Source organism: Musca vetustissima, unplaced genomic scaffold (assembly GCF_032173495.1).
Source record: "Musca vetustissima isolate MV318-11 ecotype Yass unplaced genomic scaffold, APGP_CSIRO_Mvet_v1 utg112367, whole genome shotgun sequence".
Taxonomy (NCBI): Eukaryota; Metazoa; Arthropoda; class Insecta; order Diptera; family Muscidae; genus Musca; species Musca vetustissima.
This window is the reverse complement of record NW_026876534.1, coordinates 41,584-60,385: the sequence shown is the minus strand read 5'-3', so window position 1 is coordinate 60,385 and position 18,802 is coordinate 41,584. Positions and strand designations below refer to the sequence as shown.

The 18,802-nt window shown below is 34.3% G+C and overlaps 1 protein-coding gene across 1 annotated transcript; it reads left to right on the top strand.

The window, feature by feature from the left end:
• Window positions 1-10,722: 10,722 nt before the first annotated feature.
• On the top strand, window positions 10,723-12,834 carry LOC133321100 (ubiquitin-conjugating enzyme E2-24 kDa). The gene is made up of 4 exons (XM_061530199.1): window positions 10,723-11,060; window positions 11,100-11,495; window positions 11,570-11,654; window positions 12,703-12,834. Exons 1-4 carry the CDS (start codon window positions 10,784-10,786, stop codon window positions 12,713-12,715), a joined length of 771 nt encoding a protein of 256 aa, XP_061386183.1. The 5' UTR covers window positions 10,723-10,783; the 3' UTR covers window positions 12,716-12,834.
• Window positions 12,835-18,802: the final 5,968 nt, after the last annotated feature.

Sequence of the window (18,802 nt, the reverse complement as noted above, 5' to 3'; positions counted from 1 at the left end):
ACGGGGGGTATCCGAAAAAGTGGACCTATATTAAACATTTTTTGTGAAGAGATTTGGTACCCAATAAAAACTCAACATAACAAATTACAGTCAGTTGGATGAAAAAGTTGTCCAATATCATCAAGATCTGAATATTTGGTGGTACCGATACCAAGGGATCCAAAAAATTTAACCAATATCAATTTTTAAGTATTTAGTACCCAATTAGAACTCATAAAATTAAAGACAGTTGGATTGTAAAAACTTGTCCAAAATCCTCAAGATCTGGATATTTGTAGGCTGCCGTTATATGGGGTCTACCCCAAAATATGGACCGAATTTACAAATTTTAGTGGAGAGATTTCATTCAAAATGAGAATCAAATATACCAAATTACAACACTGTACTTGAAAAACGTGCCCAAACCCACCTTTATATGGAGCCTACACGAGAAAATGGGCCACATTGATAATTTTTCGTGGAGATATTTGGCACCGAATAAGAACCAAAGTACCATATTGCGGCGAAATGCCCTCAAAACCCCTGTAATACCTAAAATTTGGGGTACAGTTAAATGGGGCTACCCGAAAAAGTGGGGCTATATTGATGAAACATTCGGATAAAAATGCGCTGAAACGCCCAAAATACTGGAAATTGTGTGGGGTCTCTTCTATGGGGGCTGTGAACTTGACCTGCCTGCAGACTAAATACAATTCTATTCAGAATTTTAGTGACACTACAATACAATATCTCCTCGTGACACATCTTCGAAACTTGGACTATTTATAATAACAAATTCAGGACGATTCCGCTACCGGGTTTTAAATTTGACTTAAGTCGAATTCCGTAACATCTCATTACAAAAGTATCGGTAAGATTTAAATGTATAAAATGAATGTTCACAATGAAATTCAAATATGTCCTACTATATATTGATCTTCAAATTACAATCAAATATTATAAACAAAGGAGTTTTTTAATAAATTCTAACTAGACAACGACTTTTCGTCAAATATTCATAGATTGATAGCTTACTTATCACTTCGCAAATAAAATTGTTCATTTATAAACATTGAACAATGCAAGATGTTGCTTGTCGGAAATTGTCTCGAAATTGTTGAGGTTATGTTTAACAAAGTATAACGACACAACGAAATATTTTGATAATTTAATTCAGATTTTAACACCTTATATTTGATGATATGTTATTTCCCACAACCACTTTGTTGCTGTAATATTCCATACAATTTTCACATAAAAATGCAATTTTCAAATCAAATAAAAGAAAACTTCGATTTTTTTCTTTTACCTTAACTTAACCTATAAGAAATCTTTATTTTTTGCCAAATCCCCAAATGTTAATTTTGTGGTCAGTTATGGGTTTCCGGGCTAACACACAAACTATAAAATTTTATTAGTAACAAAGGCAAAAAACTGCAAAGAAATCCCATAAAGAAATTGGCAACCCTTTTTTTGCTAATACTAACTTACAGAATATATCCTTATCTCCTTAATGGCAAATGACTTGTTTTTTTGGGGGGTATATAAACACTGAACAATGCAAGATGTTGCTTGTCGGAAATTGTCTCGAAATTGTTGAGGTTATGTTTAACAAAGTATAACGACACAACGAAATATTTTGATAATTTAATTCAGATTTTAACACCTTATATTTGATGATATGTTATTTCCCACAACCACTTTGTTGCTGTAATATTCCATACAATTTTCACATAAAATACTAAGAAAACAATTTGTTTTTCTTTGCACCCATCACGGTTAAACGTATCACAAATCGAATTATATAGAATCTCACCATGTTTTTCTTCGAATTTTCATGTATTTTATTAACCGGACATTAAACAACACTTATTTTTAACGATTTTTCGAAATATCTAATTATTTATAGCAATTTCTAATAAGAAAATGAAAGAATACTATTATTTTAGAACATTTCATGAAAATAACCGCGAAACTGGCAAAAAGCTCATCACTCTTCGCTTTCTCTCTCTCTCTCACCCTTTCACAACTATGTCGTAATTAGTGGTGATAGTATTGTGACGTATCGTACATGTGTGTTACGCATGGTTTATAACGGTTGTCAAATAATCATAGTTATATGACTACGTTTACACAAACATATATTCAAAGTGTAAAATATTTTATTTCTCAATAATTTTCGGTTTTAAAGGGGTTTTCCGAGATTTTGGCAGAATATTTGGCCTTTGCAATATGGAAATTATTGGAAAAATTCAAGTTGATGAGAAAAGTTAGTGACACGAAGAATAAAACTGATGTGCAGTTTTATTATTTATTATAACAACTAGGAATATTGAAATACATTTAGATTTACGAAATCCCCTCGATCTCGAATGTCAGTTCCATAGCGTATACATCAAATATAATCCACTGGATTATATTTGATGATATTAAAGGGCATTTACCTTAGAATTTTTGTGCATTGAAATGATTTAATCGAAAAATCCTCTCGATTGATGAGGTCGATTTGCATTTTGGTGGCAAAGTTGTCAAAACTGGGGTGCGGAAAACCCAATGATCCGTCGGGATCATTAGACCTTCATCGTTTTCTATCGGTAAGAAAGATGTGCATTTGACAGATACAGACAGCGTGTTGAGGATCTGGAAGGAGCATCTTGAAAAGCTTCTGGTATCAAATCGTGGCGGTACTGAGTGTATACCACCTAGCCAAGATGATGTCAGAATAGCAATTAATCGGCTGAGGAGCAATAAAGCAGCAGGAGCCGCTGTGTTACCAGCCAAACTATTCAAGACTGGTGGCCAGATGCTGGTCAGGAGCATGTACCAGCTGATTATTACAATTTGGCTAGAGGAATGCATGCCCAATGATTGGAACCTGAGCATCCTGTGTCCAGTGCAGAAAAAGGAGACAATACGATATGGTAGAGGAATTATTCAGTGTGCTGTGTAAACGACTGAAGCCAATGGTCAATGACATTATTGGACCATACCAATGCGGCTTCAGACCTGGCAAATCCACCATTGACCAGATTTTCACTCTGCGCCAAATCCTGGAAACGACGCAGATTGAAAATCTGGTGAATGGTGGATTTGCCAGGTCTGTTTAAAGTCATGTTGAGAAGAAGTGTGTCAAAGTGGGTCTGACAGTAAACAGCGAGAAGACCAAGCTGATGGTATCAACGCGCAAGATGTCCAGTAGACTCGGACCAACTGTGGAACTTGAGAACTGCAGCTTTGAGGAAATTCGGAGAAGGATTGTGACAGATGCTACTTTGGTCTAAGTAAGCAGTTTAAAAACAAGGCCACCTCCCGCCAGACCAAACTCACTGTTACAAGACCCAAATGAATGAACCACGAGCTTTACAATTTATACGCGGACATCGACATAGTCAGTCGTATTGAGCTGCAGCGACTACGATGGCTAGGCCATGTTGTACGAATGAAAGAGAATGCCCCAGCTCAAAAGGCATATAAAAGCGAGCCTACGGATGGTTCCCGTAGAAGGGGAAGGCCTCGAAACAGATGGAAAGACCAAGTAGAAAACAATATCTTGGAACGCGGTCTTTCAAATTGGAGGAGATGCGCACAAGACCGACGCGCCTGGAAATCTTGTTTAAGCTCGGCTTATGGAGCAACCGTTCTGTAACCAGCCAGCTAAGTAAGTAACGAAGTAGTTTACAGTTGTCTATGACAAAATATATTCGAAAATCGATAAGAAGAAATGTATGATTCGGGAATGAATCAAGTGGTCTGTTCCCGTACTGCAAGAATCTCCTAGTATTTACTACGATAACAATTTTTCCTTTATGATATCGGAAAAAATATTAAAAACTAGCAGATTCTTGCAGTACATGAACAGGCCAAACATGCAAAAACATATCCCCAACTCTTTTTTAAAAAAATCTGACAGTCCATTCATTTCGCGTTTTTGGTAAAATGTTAAAAATATGATATATTGCCCATAAGGTATTTTCTCCTTTCTGACAAAAGCTACCATACCTCGTATAATTGTACCATGATTATACAAATATACACGTAAAATGGATACTCCAATGTAAACAAAGCCTCATCCGAAGTAAAGGTTGTGTTCTCATCCACTTTGTCTTGTGTAAACACCGGTTTATTTCTGATTACAATCGCAATGGGAAACCAACAACAAATATTATCGATTATTCCCCGTGTCTATCAAACACCAAAAAGCCGATAAAGCAATTAGTGATTAATCGACCTAAGTATCCCTACCTAGTGTTTTGCGAAAAAAATCAAAGCGTTCTTGAAAGGGAAGAAATTGGGAAACAAAAATTTACTTGATACAAAACGACGAAAATACAATAAATTAACAAATAAGTGAACAGCAAATCAATTTGTGATAAAGAAACGTAAAAAGTTTCATAAAAAAGTAAGCAAAATAATTAAAAATTAAATCCAAAAAAAGAACAAAGAATCAAGTAAAAAAAAAATACCGAGTAAAATATAAGAAGAGACACAGAACGAAACGAAGAAAAGCGTAGCGGTAAGACGGACGGCAGCGTTGATGTTGGTGACGGCAGCAGCGGCAGCAGAACGAAAAAGAAAATATAATAGAAAACTGACTTTTCCCCAAGGAGGAATTTTCCTTCCTTGTCATTGATTGTCAAGAAAAGAAAAAATAATTGCGGAAAATCTTTAAATTGTGTAAAGAAAGTGAAAACCCGAGAGCGTTTCAAGTGCCTGAGTAATTCTAGAAAAATATCAATTTTGTTATACTGAAATTTTTGCCGAAATGTGAGTAGTGAGCAAATAAAAGCAAGCACAGGCAGGCAAGCAACGAGCTCTAGGCCAAGCAGGCCACCACAAACAACGCCAGCACAAAGAAAGAACTTCATGTGAAAAATTAATGGTGATGGCGATGTTGTTGTTGGTGGATGGATGGATCGATGGCTCACTACAACGACATTGATAGCGGCGGCAGAGTTTATTGGAATGGTATGACCGACCGACCAAGCGACCATTCCTTGCATCGAATGCATTGGCATATTTTCTTCAATGCCATCCATCGCCACTCTGCTGCCTGCCGCCTGCTTTGCATTTGGAAAATGGTGCAATTTTTCCGTAAAGAGTTTTTCTTTGATTTCTGTGTGTTTTGCTGTGGCCTTCTCTTCCTATTTCGTACACTGATGGCTGTAACTTTTCCACATCTTCGGTTTTAGTTTGTCCGTCTGTCTGTAATTTTTTTTTTTTAACTGCCTACTTTTGCCGACTGTGTTTTTGTTTGATGAGATTGTTTAGTGTGCTGTTGTTTTTGTTGTTGTTGCCTGCCTGGCTGCTACTGCTAGTTGTTGTCTGATGATGTTTTTTGATTTTCTGCCTCTGTTCGGTTCGGGTCTTTTGCCTACTACTCTACTCTTCTACTCTGGTGTGTTGTTTCGTACGTCGGTGTGTTTGCTGGCTGGCTCGAATGTATGTTTTTGCAGTTTCTGTTTTTTTGTGTTTTTTTTTAATACCCAAAATGGCCGCTAAAGAAGAAGAAAAAAACCCGTGTTCAGGCTGTTTGTTGCTCTGTTAAGGGATTTCATCATTTGTTAATTAACCTTTTGTTGTTTATGGCTGACGACTCTTCTCTAGATGCAATAAAATGTGTGAGAATTTTAGGTTTTCTTTTTTTCATATTGAAAATCAGCGCCAAGTGGTGTGGCGGAGTTGATGACTCCGCATCGGAAATTCTGGTGTTATTGTTATTTCTGTTTCATATCCGATTCATTGATGTTGTGTTGTTGTATTGTCGAAGTTCTTTTGAGAGGTTTTTGTATTTCTTGGAAAATAGCAATGCGCCTAAAGGTAGGCAATATCGGTGTATTTTTCTTTTCTCTGTTACGACATTATTAATGTATCTTGGATGCCTTTTACAGACAATTATTTTCAAGGGTATAATTTGGGAGGAAGGTCGCCAATGAATGAAGGTACATGATGGTTGGACAATGAGTAACCTCCACAAAATTTCCATTTGGACCTTTTACAGTGTATACTATTTTATTTAAGCTCGGGACCGGTCGTGACCCTGATTACATGAATTTTTTTCATGCAGACGACCAAACCTCCAGATATGCGGGTGAAGTTCATACGACCTGAGATATAAACCACGGATTTTAAAAAGATATTAAAAAAATATATATATCGTTGTGATCGGGATCTTAAGGACTATCTATGGTAATACTTTTAAAACAATATGCGACCGGTCCCCGTGTCTTCGTCATGTAGGATGGGTCCTGGCCAAAGAAGACACCTATTGTTTTTGGTAATGATCGGTTAATATTTAGGGGATAAAATGTATGCTTTTCTGGTCGCCCTTGAGGCCACAATTATGACCAGAACATTCTTCATGGAGAAGGTTACCAGGCCAAAGAATAAACGGTCGATCAATATTTAGCGGGTCAAATGGACCAACACTTTTGTATAAAAAATGCCAAAATTTGTATTCTGAGGCGTATATATTTACTGCTGAAGGACATCGACCCGAGAAGTTGATATTTTATCCCAGAGTAGTGGTTGGTCTTTAAATTGATATCAATTATATTGTTGTCAATATTTTTAATGGTGTCTATGTTTTATGATATTGTTTAGTATTACTATTACCCCACTAGACATCGGAAATGTTTCGCTTATCCCTTCGAAGTTTTACATTAAGTTCCGGTTATGATCAAGGACGACGCCTATAAATTTCGTTGATGTTGAGATGATTTTTTTTTTTTGGGTTGGAATGAACCGTAAACGTTATTTTTGTCAGATTTTGTAGTCGCTCTAGAGGCCATTTAATAATGGTGCAGGTGCAGAACATCACATATTTTACACGGTGAAGGGATCCGACGAAATACTTAGAACTTATGTTTAGATGATGATCGGTCAATATTCCGAGGGTTAGAAAGTGGAGCTGTTGACCTCTAATCGGCCAAAGGGTGTACATAATATATTGCCCAGGCTCAGAATATAGAACCACCGAAAGCAAGATTTTCGTGGTAGTTGTGTAGGGGGCCCCGTTCGACTATACTGCTCCGCTGGAATATTGGTTTAAGGAATATTTTTTAGAACCAACTTTTTTATAGGTACACGATAAGCGAGCTTGGATTCATTTTTTCTAGAACCGTATAATTTTATAGGAACAGAAAAAGCGAGCATTTTAAAGATTTTTTTCTAAAGGACCAGATAAATATAAATTTTATAAAGAATAATCTTCTTGTCCATCTGAGCAAAGATTTCTTAAAGAATTTTAAGGAAACTGATGGTGTTTTTTTTAAGAATTTGTTTTCTAAGACTCTCTGATCAGGTATTTCTTTAAATATATTTTTTGCTAGGGCCATCTGGGCATGGATATCAAATCGTTCATTTTTTTCTTATGCATTTCCATTCTGAAATTTTAAATTTCAGATATTTAAATTTAAAATATTTTTGTCTTCTATTCAAAGCCAAATAGAAGTCAATGAATAGTCTATCAGTTTTTGCTCTAATAAACAATTTTTCAGGAAACAGAAGACTTAGTGGTTTTCTTAAATGTATATAGGGAGACTTCTTCGATTTATAAGACCTCTTGGATTTGCATAGAGATCTCTTGGCCAGCTCTAAGAATATATATATAAGTTTTTTATAATTAGATCGCCATATAGGAATGCCATGCTTGCGTAAAACACTTCTTTGTATTTTTAAGAAACGTTCTTCCATAAAAGGATTCAGGGGTCTTCTCTAAGAAAAAACTATTGTTTTGCTGTCAGCTCTCTTCTCCTCGTATATATGATAAGTTTTTGAAGGTCTTAGAAGACGTTATAAAGACCTTTTAGTTTTGTCGAACAAGTTGTCTTTGTGTTTTCATTAGAAGACCCTCTAGGCTTCTAAAGAAAACTTCGCCGGCAGTATTTTATCTTTTCTAAGGAGATGTCTTTTCTTCCCTAAAACTGCATCTTTATCTTCTCTAAGAAGACATATTTTGTAACAAGACCTATTTGCCTTTTGTTAGAATATGACATGACTTTTTTGGAGAATCTTATTATTCTTCTCTTCTATAAAAAGTCCTCTTTTTTTCTACCCGAAGTTATTTGAACTTCTCTAAGAAGACCTTTGGGTCATCTCTATGGTGGACCTTTTTTCTTCAAGAAGGAGATTTTTTGGTTTTGTATGAGAAGACTTCCATGTTTTTATTTTAAAATTCTCTTGGTATTCTTGAATTCTCCATATATTTTCTTAATCTTTGACCTATTATTCTTCGGTTCTTATATGTAAATATATTTCTAATTTTTTTGAGATGATCTTTTGGTATTCTATAGCGAGAAAACTATTTTATCTTCCATCAAAATATATTGTTACATACTCTATTCCTATACCAAAAAACATTTTTATTTTAAATTTATAAATTTTGCTGTTGTTGTTTATAGTTGACCTGGAAATTTTTAATTCTGTTTGATGATCGTTCGGCTGAAGGTCAATGAAAAACGTTTGTTTTTGTTTAACTTTGTTTTTTATTTATTTCTCCAATATTTCGATTGTCATCGACAATCATCTTCAGGGATCTGTTACAAAGAATACAATTAGTTACAAATTGATAAACGACAAATTCACGAATCTTACATTTATATTAATGTAGAGGAAAAGCGTCTACATTACTTTAACGTCACAGTCAAACTAAGTTTTCTTTTTTCGTCTGTGCTTATGTACTAAGTTCCTATAGATATGTGCACAGTGGTCTGTGTCAGTTTTATAATTAATTCTTTTTTCGGTCGGTACATTTATGATGTGTAACATTTCTAATGTAAATCGTCTCTTGTAATTATTTTCCTGTGCTACAATGTCAATATCTTTGAAATTTGGTTTGTGACCAGTCAAAGTGCAGTGTGCTGCTAGCGCCGTCTTTTGCTCTAATGGTTTGTCAGATTTTTGATCAGATTTATGTCCGGAAAGTCTAGTTTTTAATTTTGTTTTTGTCGTGCCAATGTATACCTTTTGGCATACATCACCTTCGTCACCGTTACATGCTATCCTATAAACTACATTGCACTTATCCTCTTTTTTTGTCTTTGTCTTTGTTTTACTGAACATATTATTAACAGTGTTGATGGTCTTTAAAGCTATCTGGAATTTGTCCTTATTGTACACATTAGATCTGCAAAATCTCTCCGAAAATCCTGGGATGTAAGTTAAAGATTTATACACTTTTTCATTCTCTTCTCCAATTCTCAAGTTTTTAATCTGTTTTGCATGCTTTAATAGTTCGTCGATTATTTTTCGTGGAAAATCATTCTTTTTTAATATGCGTCGTATTTTGATTTCATTGTTTTGGTGGAATTGTTCGTCACTTATATTGAAAACTCTATGTATAAAATTTGTTGCCGTATTTATCTTCACTCTTCGTGGATGATTGGAATAAAAGTTTATAAGTCGTCCAGATGCTGTTGGTTTTTGGTACCAATCTAATTTAAGTTCCTTGTCTTGTCTGATTATCATTGCATCTAGATATGGCAGCTTGTCATTTTCCTCTATTTCATGTGTAAATTGTATGTTTTTGTCGAATGAATTCAATACCCTTAGTGTATTTTCGACTTCCGTTTTTTTCACTATACAAAATATATCGTCCACGTATTTTGTTAATATCCTTGGTTTCATCGTCATCTTTTCTATAGAAGCGTCCAATAATTCCTCCATTATTACGTCAGCTATAATCGGTGACGCTGGTGAACCCATTGGAAGTCCTTTCCGTTGTTCGTACACCTTGTCTTGAAATATAAAATATCTGGAGTCTTTAATACAAAGAGTCAGTATTTCTATAAATAAATCTTTTGGCATTCTGGTATAGTCTTTCAATGTGTTCCATTTTTCGGCGATCGTCTTTAGTGCTAAGTTTATTGGAACGCTGGGGAACAACGACACTACGTCAAATGATATTAATATTTCGTCATCTTCAATGTTCACCTCTTTGATTTTGGATTTAAATTCTATTGCATCCTTGATATTGTAAGCTGAGTCCTTCGTCAAATGTTTTAAAATATCTACAATGTATTTGGACAGTCCGTGGGTAGGTGAATTTATGGATGAGCATATCGGTCGTAGTGGTATTCCGTCTTTGTGAATCTTTGGTAGACCATAAATCCGTGGAGCGAGTGAGGTATTTGTCATTAATTTGTTCTTTTCGGTGATATTTATGATGTTCAAGTTATATAATTTTTCCACTAATTTGTTGTTTTTGTTTTGCAGGGTGGTCGTTGGATCTCTTTTTAGTCTGCGATATGTACACATGTCTTGAATTATATCCTTCATTTTCATTTCATAATCATTTTTATACATGGCTACTGTTTTTCCCCCTTTGTCTGCGTTTAATATTAGTACGTCCTTATTATTTTTCAAAAATGTTCTTGTTTGTCCCACTGTTTCAATTATAAATTTATCTCTTATACTTAGTTTTCTCCGCTGTAAGTGATCGTCAATGAGTGATACTAATTTTATTCTTGCATTTTCTTGCTTCTTTGTTGTCCAGTGTTTGTATGCAGTCTTCACTCTCAGCAATAACATTGAGTAGAGGGAATGATGTGTGTGTTGTCGGCAGAGCGAACTTTGGTCCCAACGACAACATCCACTGAACGTCGTTTGCTATCTCCTCGTTTGTGTTGTTGGTAAACCACTCTTTATTATGTTGTATGTTGAGTTCTTCTTTCTTCTTTATAAATTTTCTAACAAAAAAGTAATATCTAATTAATAATAAATATGTTTTCCATTACAGCAAACCTATAATCACAGTTCTAAACGTGATCCACCGAATTTTCGTCCCTGTGTAAGACAACAGACCACTATGTCATCATCGACAACGACAAGTGGTGGTACAGCGACATCCAATAGCACCGGCTCAACTTCATCATCGGCAGCCCCGGCCGTCGGTCTTGTTGCCAATTCATCTTCGTCTTCGTCGTCGTCGACACCTTCAACAGGCACTGCCAATAATATGTCTGCTACCAATAATACGACCACAAATACAACAGCGGCTGCTGCCGCCCGCGGCCGTAATGGTAATACAGGATCCGCACCAGCTGCCGCTTCTGGAACTGGTGCAAATGCAGCTGGCGGTGGTGGTTCATCGGCAAATACTGCCGCTGCCACAACAAGTGAAGAGACACGCAAAGATCCCAAACCTAATCCGAAAATTTCAAAAGCATTGGGTACATCGGCCAAGCGTATACAAAAAGAACTTGCCGAAATTACACTGGATCCACCTCCAAATTGTAGTGCCGGCCCGAAGGGTGATAATCTATACGAATGGGTATCGACAATTTTGGGTCCACCCGGTTCCGTTTACGAAGGTGGTGTATTCTTTTTGGATATACACTTTTCGCCCGAATATCCCTTCAAACCGCCTAAAGTTACGTTCCGTACACGTATCTATCACTGTAACATCAATAGTCAGGGTGTTATATGTTTAGATATATTAAAGGATAATTGGTCACCAGCATTGACCATATCGAAGGTATTGCTGTCAATTTGTTCCCTGCTGACTGATTGTAATCCTGGTGAGTTTGGATGGAATTTTTTTTTTGTTTTTATCTTTTTAGTAATTTGTTGTTTTCTTTTGTTTGTTTTCTAGCCGATCCACTGGTTGGCAGTATCGCCACTCAATATTTACAAAATCGAGAGGAGCATGATAGAATCGCTAGACTGTGGACAAAGAGGTAATATTGTAATTATATAGAAGATGAATTTTTGGTCTTTTAAAAGAAGATCATTTGGTATTTCATTAGAGTACCCTTAGTAATAGGACTTTTTGGTCGTACACAAGAGTACCCTTTCATAAAGGGATCTTTTGGTCTTCTACAACAGGATTTTTTTGTCTCCTATAAGAAAACCCTTTGGTCTTCATATGATGATCTGTTGATCTTCTTTAAACATACTTTTTGGTTTTCTATAAAAAGTCCTTTTGGTGTTCTATAATAGGACCTTCTGGTAGATCTTTTGGTCTCCAAAAAGTTTTGGTATTCTGAAAGAGCATCTATTTGTTTTCTATAAGATAACCTGGTTTTCTATAAAAGGATTATTTGGCCTTCAATAAGAGGATGTTTCGTTCTTCAATCAGAGGACTCTTTGTTCTATAAGAGGACCTTTTAATCTTTAAGAGAACTTTTTGGTCTTCTATAAGTGAATATGGCCATCTAAAAGAGGACCTATTGCTATTTTATGAGGAACTTTTGGACTTTTATAAGAGGAATTTTGGTTTTCTATAAGAGGACTTTTGGTCTCTATAAGAGGAACATTTGGTAACTTCTGTAAGAGTAGCTTTAGCCATTCAATAAGAAGATTTATTGGTCTTCTATGAGAGGACCTATTGGTATTCTATAAGAGGATCGGTTGATGTTCTAAAAGAGGAATTTTCTTTTCTTTGGTCTTCCATATGAGGACGTTTGGCCTTCTGTAAGAGGACATATAAATGAAGACAATTTTTGGTCATCTTTAAGTAGATTTCTTTTCTGCTTTAGGAACAACTTTTGGTTCTTTACCGAAAAAATTTGCTGGTCTTCGATAATAAGTCTTTTTGGTTTTCCATAGGCAGGTCTTTTGATGATAATCTATAGAAATACTATTATTGTCTTCTATGAGTACTATTAGCTTTTCCATGACAAGTCTAATTTGTCTTCTTTGTTTAGATTTTTTGCGGTTCCCTAAGGATACCTCTTTCATTATCAGTCTAAAACTAATCCATCCTGTTCCTTTTTTTCTTTTCAGATATGCAACATGATTTCCTCAATCATCATTCAATAAATCAACCAACGTATGTTGTAGTCGTAAGGAGAACCTCAAATATTATAACAAACATAAATTTATTAAACTTTATAAATATGCATAAATCATAAAAAATACAAACACACACAAAAGAAAATGAAACAAAAACAAAAAATTCAACAAATAATTGCCCTCTCTAAATAAGTACTACTACAACAATAATATAAATGATAATTAAATGGAAGCAAGCAAGAACAGCCGAAAACAGCAACCATAAATCTATACCTAAAAACCTACAAACACACAACAATCTGAATGAGTAAGAAAACGAATTATTGTATTTGCAAATAAAAAAAACAAAATTAATTTAAAAATTAAATGTATGCAAATAATTGCTACAAGAAAGAAAGAAAAACCTATATATAATTTAAAAGTAAAAAAAAAACAAAGAAAAACCTAACATAACAAATTATTAAAATAATAATAAAAAAACCTATAAGAAAAAACAAATAAACAAAAATTATTATTAATTTAAAACAAAGAAACACAAATAAAAAACAAGAGGAGGAAATAAAACTTATCCTAAATGAAAAAAAAAAGAAATAACTTCAGCAGATATATATGTATTTTCGAAGAAAAAACAAAAAATGTCTACAACTCTCACAGCGGGATTACTTTTTTATGTAACATACAAGAATTTTGTTTTACGGATTTTTAAACAGCGAATAAAATATATCAATTTTCCATTATGATTTCCATAATTTCCGAATAAAATAGTTTCCTGTGCAGCTAAGAATTACAATAAATCTGTCCAACGGTCGGAATAAGTCAAGAACCATTCCACTTGCAAATATATACTACAGGAACGAAGAAGTTTATGGGTGGTACGCCAGCTTTGGCCCGTAAGACTCTTGATACAGCGGTGATGATGGAATCAAATTCAAATAGCCGATAGATGTTACTCTGAAGCGTTGGACATTTGCAATTCAGATTTTCCATTATTTTCACTAATCAACTCCATTAGATGTAATCTATTACACTTGTGAGATTAAAAAATTCGATTGGCGACGTGAAATTATCAGCATTGCTACTAGATTTCTCGCGGCCAGTCTTAGGGTTTCTGCCAATGTACAAACGTAATGGTGGTTTAACACAATCGTAATTTTTCTGTACATAAGATATTACTTGCTGGCCAGATCTCCTTCAATGTGTCAAATTTTGCGATCTTTGGTTCGTCATTGAGATGGTCTTGTGACCATTTTATCGACCCCTTTAATAAGAAGAATTTGTGTTCTTCCATAAGAACACTTTTTGATCTTCCAAAAGATGACCTTTTTATATTCTATAAGTGGGCCTTTCCTTTTCCTTATTAGATACTGCCTAATAATGTGTTCGCAATGGTTGGAAATACATTACAAGGAATAGTACCATCTTCCGCTTTTGGAACTGGCGAAACAAATGCTACTGGTGATGGGTCGTCAGATACTCAAATACTATCGATACTGCCTCAACAGGCGAAAAGACACGGAAAAATCCAAATTTTTATCAATATAGTTCCAATGTTTTTATATGGACCAAATTTCTATATTTTGAAAGTTTAGCAGCATTTTTCAATCTGTGAAAAATGTTGTGATTCGGCATTCTGGGTTCGAGGAGAGTGAAAACCATCTGAGCTGTTCCGAAAACATCTTTACAGCTTCTCTAAGGATGTCATTATTTTCACTGCGTTAGGCCATGAGAAGATCAGTCGTTGTTAGTCCAACAGCATTTAAGCATTTGAGGATATTGTGAGCACATCTTTATGCCAGCTCGTATTTTCAACTTTAATGATCGTCTTATATTTGTCCTACAGTTGATTCCCCTTTATAACTTTGGATACGGTTTTGGAAGGAGGATCTCATCCTTTTCTCTGCTGTAGGTCGTGAGGGAATTTCATTTGACGTATTGCAACAGCTCTGGAAGATTTTGAGGATATTGTAAGCACATCGCTATGTTAGTTTGTACTTGCACTTTTAATGATCGTCATATCTCGTATCGTATTTAATTTATTTTAAGTATATTGTGTCTTTTTGGATTTTTTGAGGGTCGCTCAAGTCCTTAGACCTAACCTACACAACTATGTTGTCAGGGAATTATAGCTTTGTGCAGCCCCAAGAGTTTGTAACGCCACAAAATATTGGTCCTGGACCCACCTTTAAGTATACCGATCGTCATATCTGGACCAGATGAGTCGATCTAGACATGTGTGTCCGTCCGCCTGTCCATTATAATTTGTAAACACGATGCAGGCCACAATTATGGACAAATCTTCACGAAATTTTGCATGTAGGATGCGTTCTGCCCAATGAAGACCCCTATTGTAAAGATGGGTTAATATTTATGGAATGAAATGGACCAAAAACATCTTTTTGTGTTATTTTCTAGTTCCAAGATTGCCCAAACATCGCGAATTTTCACAAGGAAAAGGGGATCGGGCCAAAGAATAAGTATGCCTGTTTTGATAAAATGAAGTATTCAGACCCTTTCATTGACCGCTTTGATGGCTTTGACTATGCCGAAGTCATCATATTTTTCCAATTGAATTATGATTTACCTTCGTCGTTGCGTAGGTGGAAATTTCGAATAGAGTTGTTTTTACATGTTATGGGAATTTTACTGATGTGAAATCTACAACATGTAGTTACCAACCTACCAACCTACCAACCTATTTTCTTACTCATATAGAATTCAGAATAGTAGATTGTATTTGGGCATTTGTCAGCATACTGATTATAATAGTTCATTGGTCTCCTAGGCTTTTGTACTTTTTACTGATCTGAAATTCAAGTGAAAGTTTCGACAGTAGTCGTCCTTGTGCGAGTTGTGAGAATAAAAAACAGCACAATTTCTAATCGGAGATTATATTTGGGAATTTTTAAAAGCATACCCATTAGTCCGGTTTTATACATGAAACTTTTGTAAGAAACTCTGCTCATTTCTTAGAAGTGAGAGGTATAAAAAGTGACAAGGGGGGAGAAGTTCAAAAGAGAATCGTAGAGAGCAGCGGCTGATGCTTGTATAAACCCCGATTTACAATAGTTAATTTCTCTTCTATATCCCCCTTTCTATGACTGACATTTTTATCAATCTCAATTGGTCAACTGATTTTTTTTTTGAAAATTTTGTAAGTTATACCAGGTGTTTTGACAGGTGTTGTCTTTGTGAGAATTAAAATTTTATTGATAAGAAAGTTACTTGTAGCTAGGTGAGCATAGATCAGACTTTTTAAGATCAGATTGCATTTCTTATAAAATATTGTATTTCATTTGCTTTCCGATATTTTTTTGTTTGACTTTAGGTCTTTTGAAAGTTGGATGTATGACTGAGCCAAACCTATTTTGCTTGTAGAGTCAGCGCTTATATTAATTTCACCGCCATTTGCTAGTTAACTAGAAAGATATAACTGGCGATCGATTTTGAAGTAATGTTTTTTTCGTTCTGCTAAGATCAGAAGTTTCTCTTTCCTTCGGTGGTTTTTTTGAGAGGCTCCCTGGTAATGCAGTAGATATACGAGATAAATACAATCACTAATGAATGCCTGGGCAATACCTAGAAAACTTGGATTTTAATAAACGTCTGAATTGACTTTTTTCGGTATTTTAAGATTTTAAGCTTTTTCAGCATGAATTTTTTGGTTGTAAAGGAATTTTGTTACATTTTTGTTTCTAATACACTAATTAATCTGGCCATTATTAATAAATCTCGGTTTATTATAGGCATATAAACTATTTGTTGTAATGCACTTTTCGGTTGTTTCCAAAATCCCAGCTGATAAATAATATATGTGTATGTACCCCAATAAACTACCACAACCAATTGAACATTTTTAATTGTAAAAAAATAAACAAAACAAAAAGAATGGCAACACAATTAAAAACGCGATGTTTAGATTCCAAAAGAAATCTTAAGTTACAAAATAAATAAAACACTAATTTCTATCTTCCCAACAAATATTATAATTATTTAAAAAATGTGCATCTCTATTTTTTCCCATTATCTTCCTTTTACACCTATTTCATATTTGTATGCAAATCTTCGAAGACTAACTGACATGTGTTTTTTTATTTAATAATTATTTTTAATTTTCTTTTTATATAAACTTAAGTAGTTGTATATTTTTATTATTAATTTGCTTTATAAGGAAATCATCTTGCTCGCTTTAATTTCTCTCTTCTTTTGTGGTTAGATATAAAAAATAATTAAAATAAAATATAAAAATAACAACATACAGAACAACACACACACATATATAAAATCTAAAGAAAATGAAACAAAAAATTTCCCAAACAAATAAAATTGATAACATTTTTAAAAATTTAAATAAAAAAGATGTAAAAAATATATGTAACAAAATTGTTTTTATTTTAATATACTTTTAAGAATATTTTTCAAGAGTCTAAAAAAGCCCCCATAAAGAGGCGTGAATTTTTAAAGAATATTTTTGTAGGGTCCATAAAGAGGCGTACATTTTTAAAGACATATTTTTTCAAGGCCTATAAAAAAGCGTGGATTTTTAAAGAATATTTTTCAAGGGCCTAACAAAGAGGCGTGGATTTTTAAAGAATATTTTTCAAGGGCCTAACAAAGAGGCGTGGATTTTTAAAGAATATTTTTCAAGGGCCTAACAAAGAGGCGTGGATTTTTAAAGAATATTTTTCAAGGGCCTAACAAAGAGGCGTGGATTTTTAAAGAATATTTTTCAAGGGCCTAACAAAGAGGCGTGGATTTTTAAAGAATATTTTTCAAGGGCCTAACAAAGAGGCGTGGATTTTTAAAGAATATTTTTCAAGGGCCTAACAAAGAGGCGTGGATTTTTAAAGAATATTTTTCAAGGGCCTAACAAAGAGGCGTGGATTTTTAAAGAATATTTTTCAAGGGCCTAACAAAGAGGCGTGGATTTTTAAAGAATATTTTTCAAGGGCCTAACAAAGAGGCGTGGATTTTTAAAAAATATTTTTCACAAGGCCTATAAAGAGGCGTGGATTTTTAAAGATGATTTTTTTCAAGGGCCTAACAAAGAGGCGTGGATTTTTAAAAAATATTTTTCACAAGGCCTATAAAGAGGCGTGGATTTTTAAAGATGATTTTTTTCAAGGGCCTAACAAAGAGGCGTGGATTTTTAAAGAATATTTTTCAAGGACCTAACAAAGAGGCGTGGATTTTTAAAAAATATTTTTCAAGGGCCTAACAAAGAGGCGTGGATTTTTAAAGAATATTTTTCAAGGGCCTAACAAAGAGGCGTGGATTTAAAGAATATTTTTCAAGGACCTAACAAAGAGGCGTGGATTTTTATTTTTCAAGGGCCTAACAAAGAGGCGTGGATTTTTAAAGAATATTTTTCAAGGGCCTAACAAAGAGGCGTGGATTTTTAAAGAATATTTTTCAAGGGCCTAACAAAGAGGCGTGGATTTTTAAAGAATATTTTTCAAGGGCCTAACAAAGAGGCGTGGATTTTTAAAGAATATTTTTCAAGGACCTAACAAAGAGGCGTGGATTTTTAAAGAATATTTTTCAAGGACCTAACAAAGAGGCGTGGATTTTTAAAGAATATTTTTCAAGGGCCTAACAAAGAGGCGTGGATTTTTAAAGAATATTTTTCAAGGGCCTAACAAAGAGGCGTGGATTTTTAAAGAATATTTTTAAAGAATATTTTTCAAGGGCCTAACAAAGAGGCGTGGATTTTTAAAGAATATTTTTCAAGGGCCTAACAAAGAGGCGTGGATTTTTAAAGATTATTTTTTTCAAGGCCTATAAAGAGGCGTGGATTTTTAAAGATTATTTTTTTCAAGGCCTATAAAGAGGCGTGGATTTTTAAAGATTATTTTTTTCAAGGCCTATAAAGAGGCGTGGATTTTTAAAGATTATTTTTTTCAAGGCCTATAAAGAGGCGTGGATTTTTAAAGATTATTTTTTTCAAGGCCTATAAAGAGGCGTGGATTTTTAAAGATTATTTTTTTCAAGGCGTGGATTTTTAAAGATTATTTTTTTCAAGGCGTGGATTTTTAAAGATTATTTTTTTCAAGGCGTGGATTTTTAAAGATTATTTTTTTCAAGGCCTATAAAG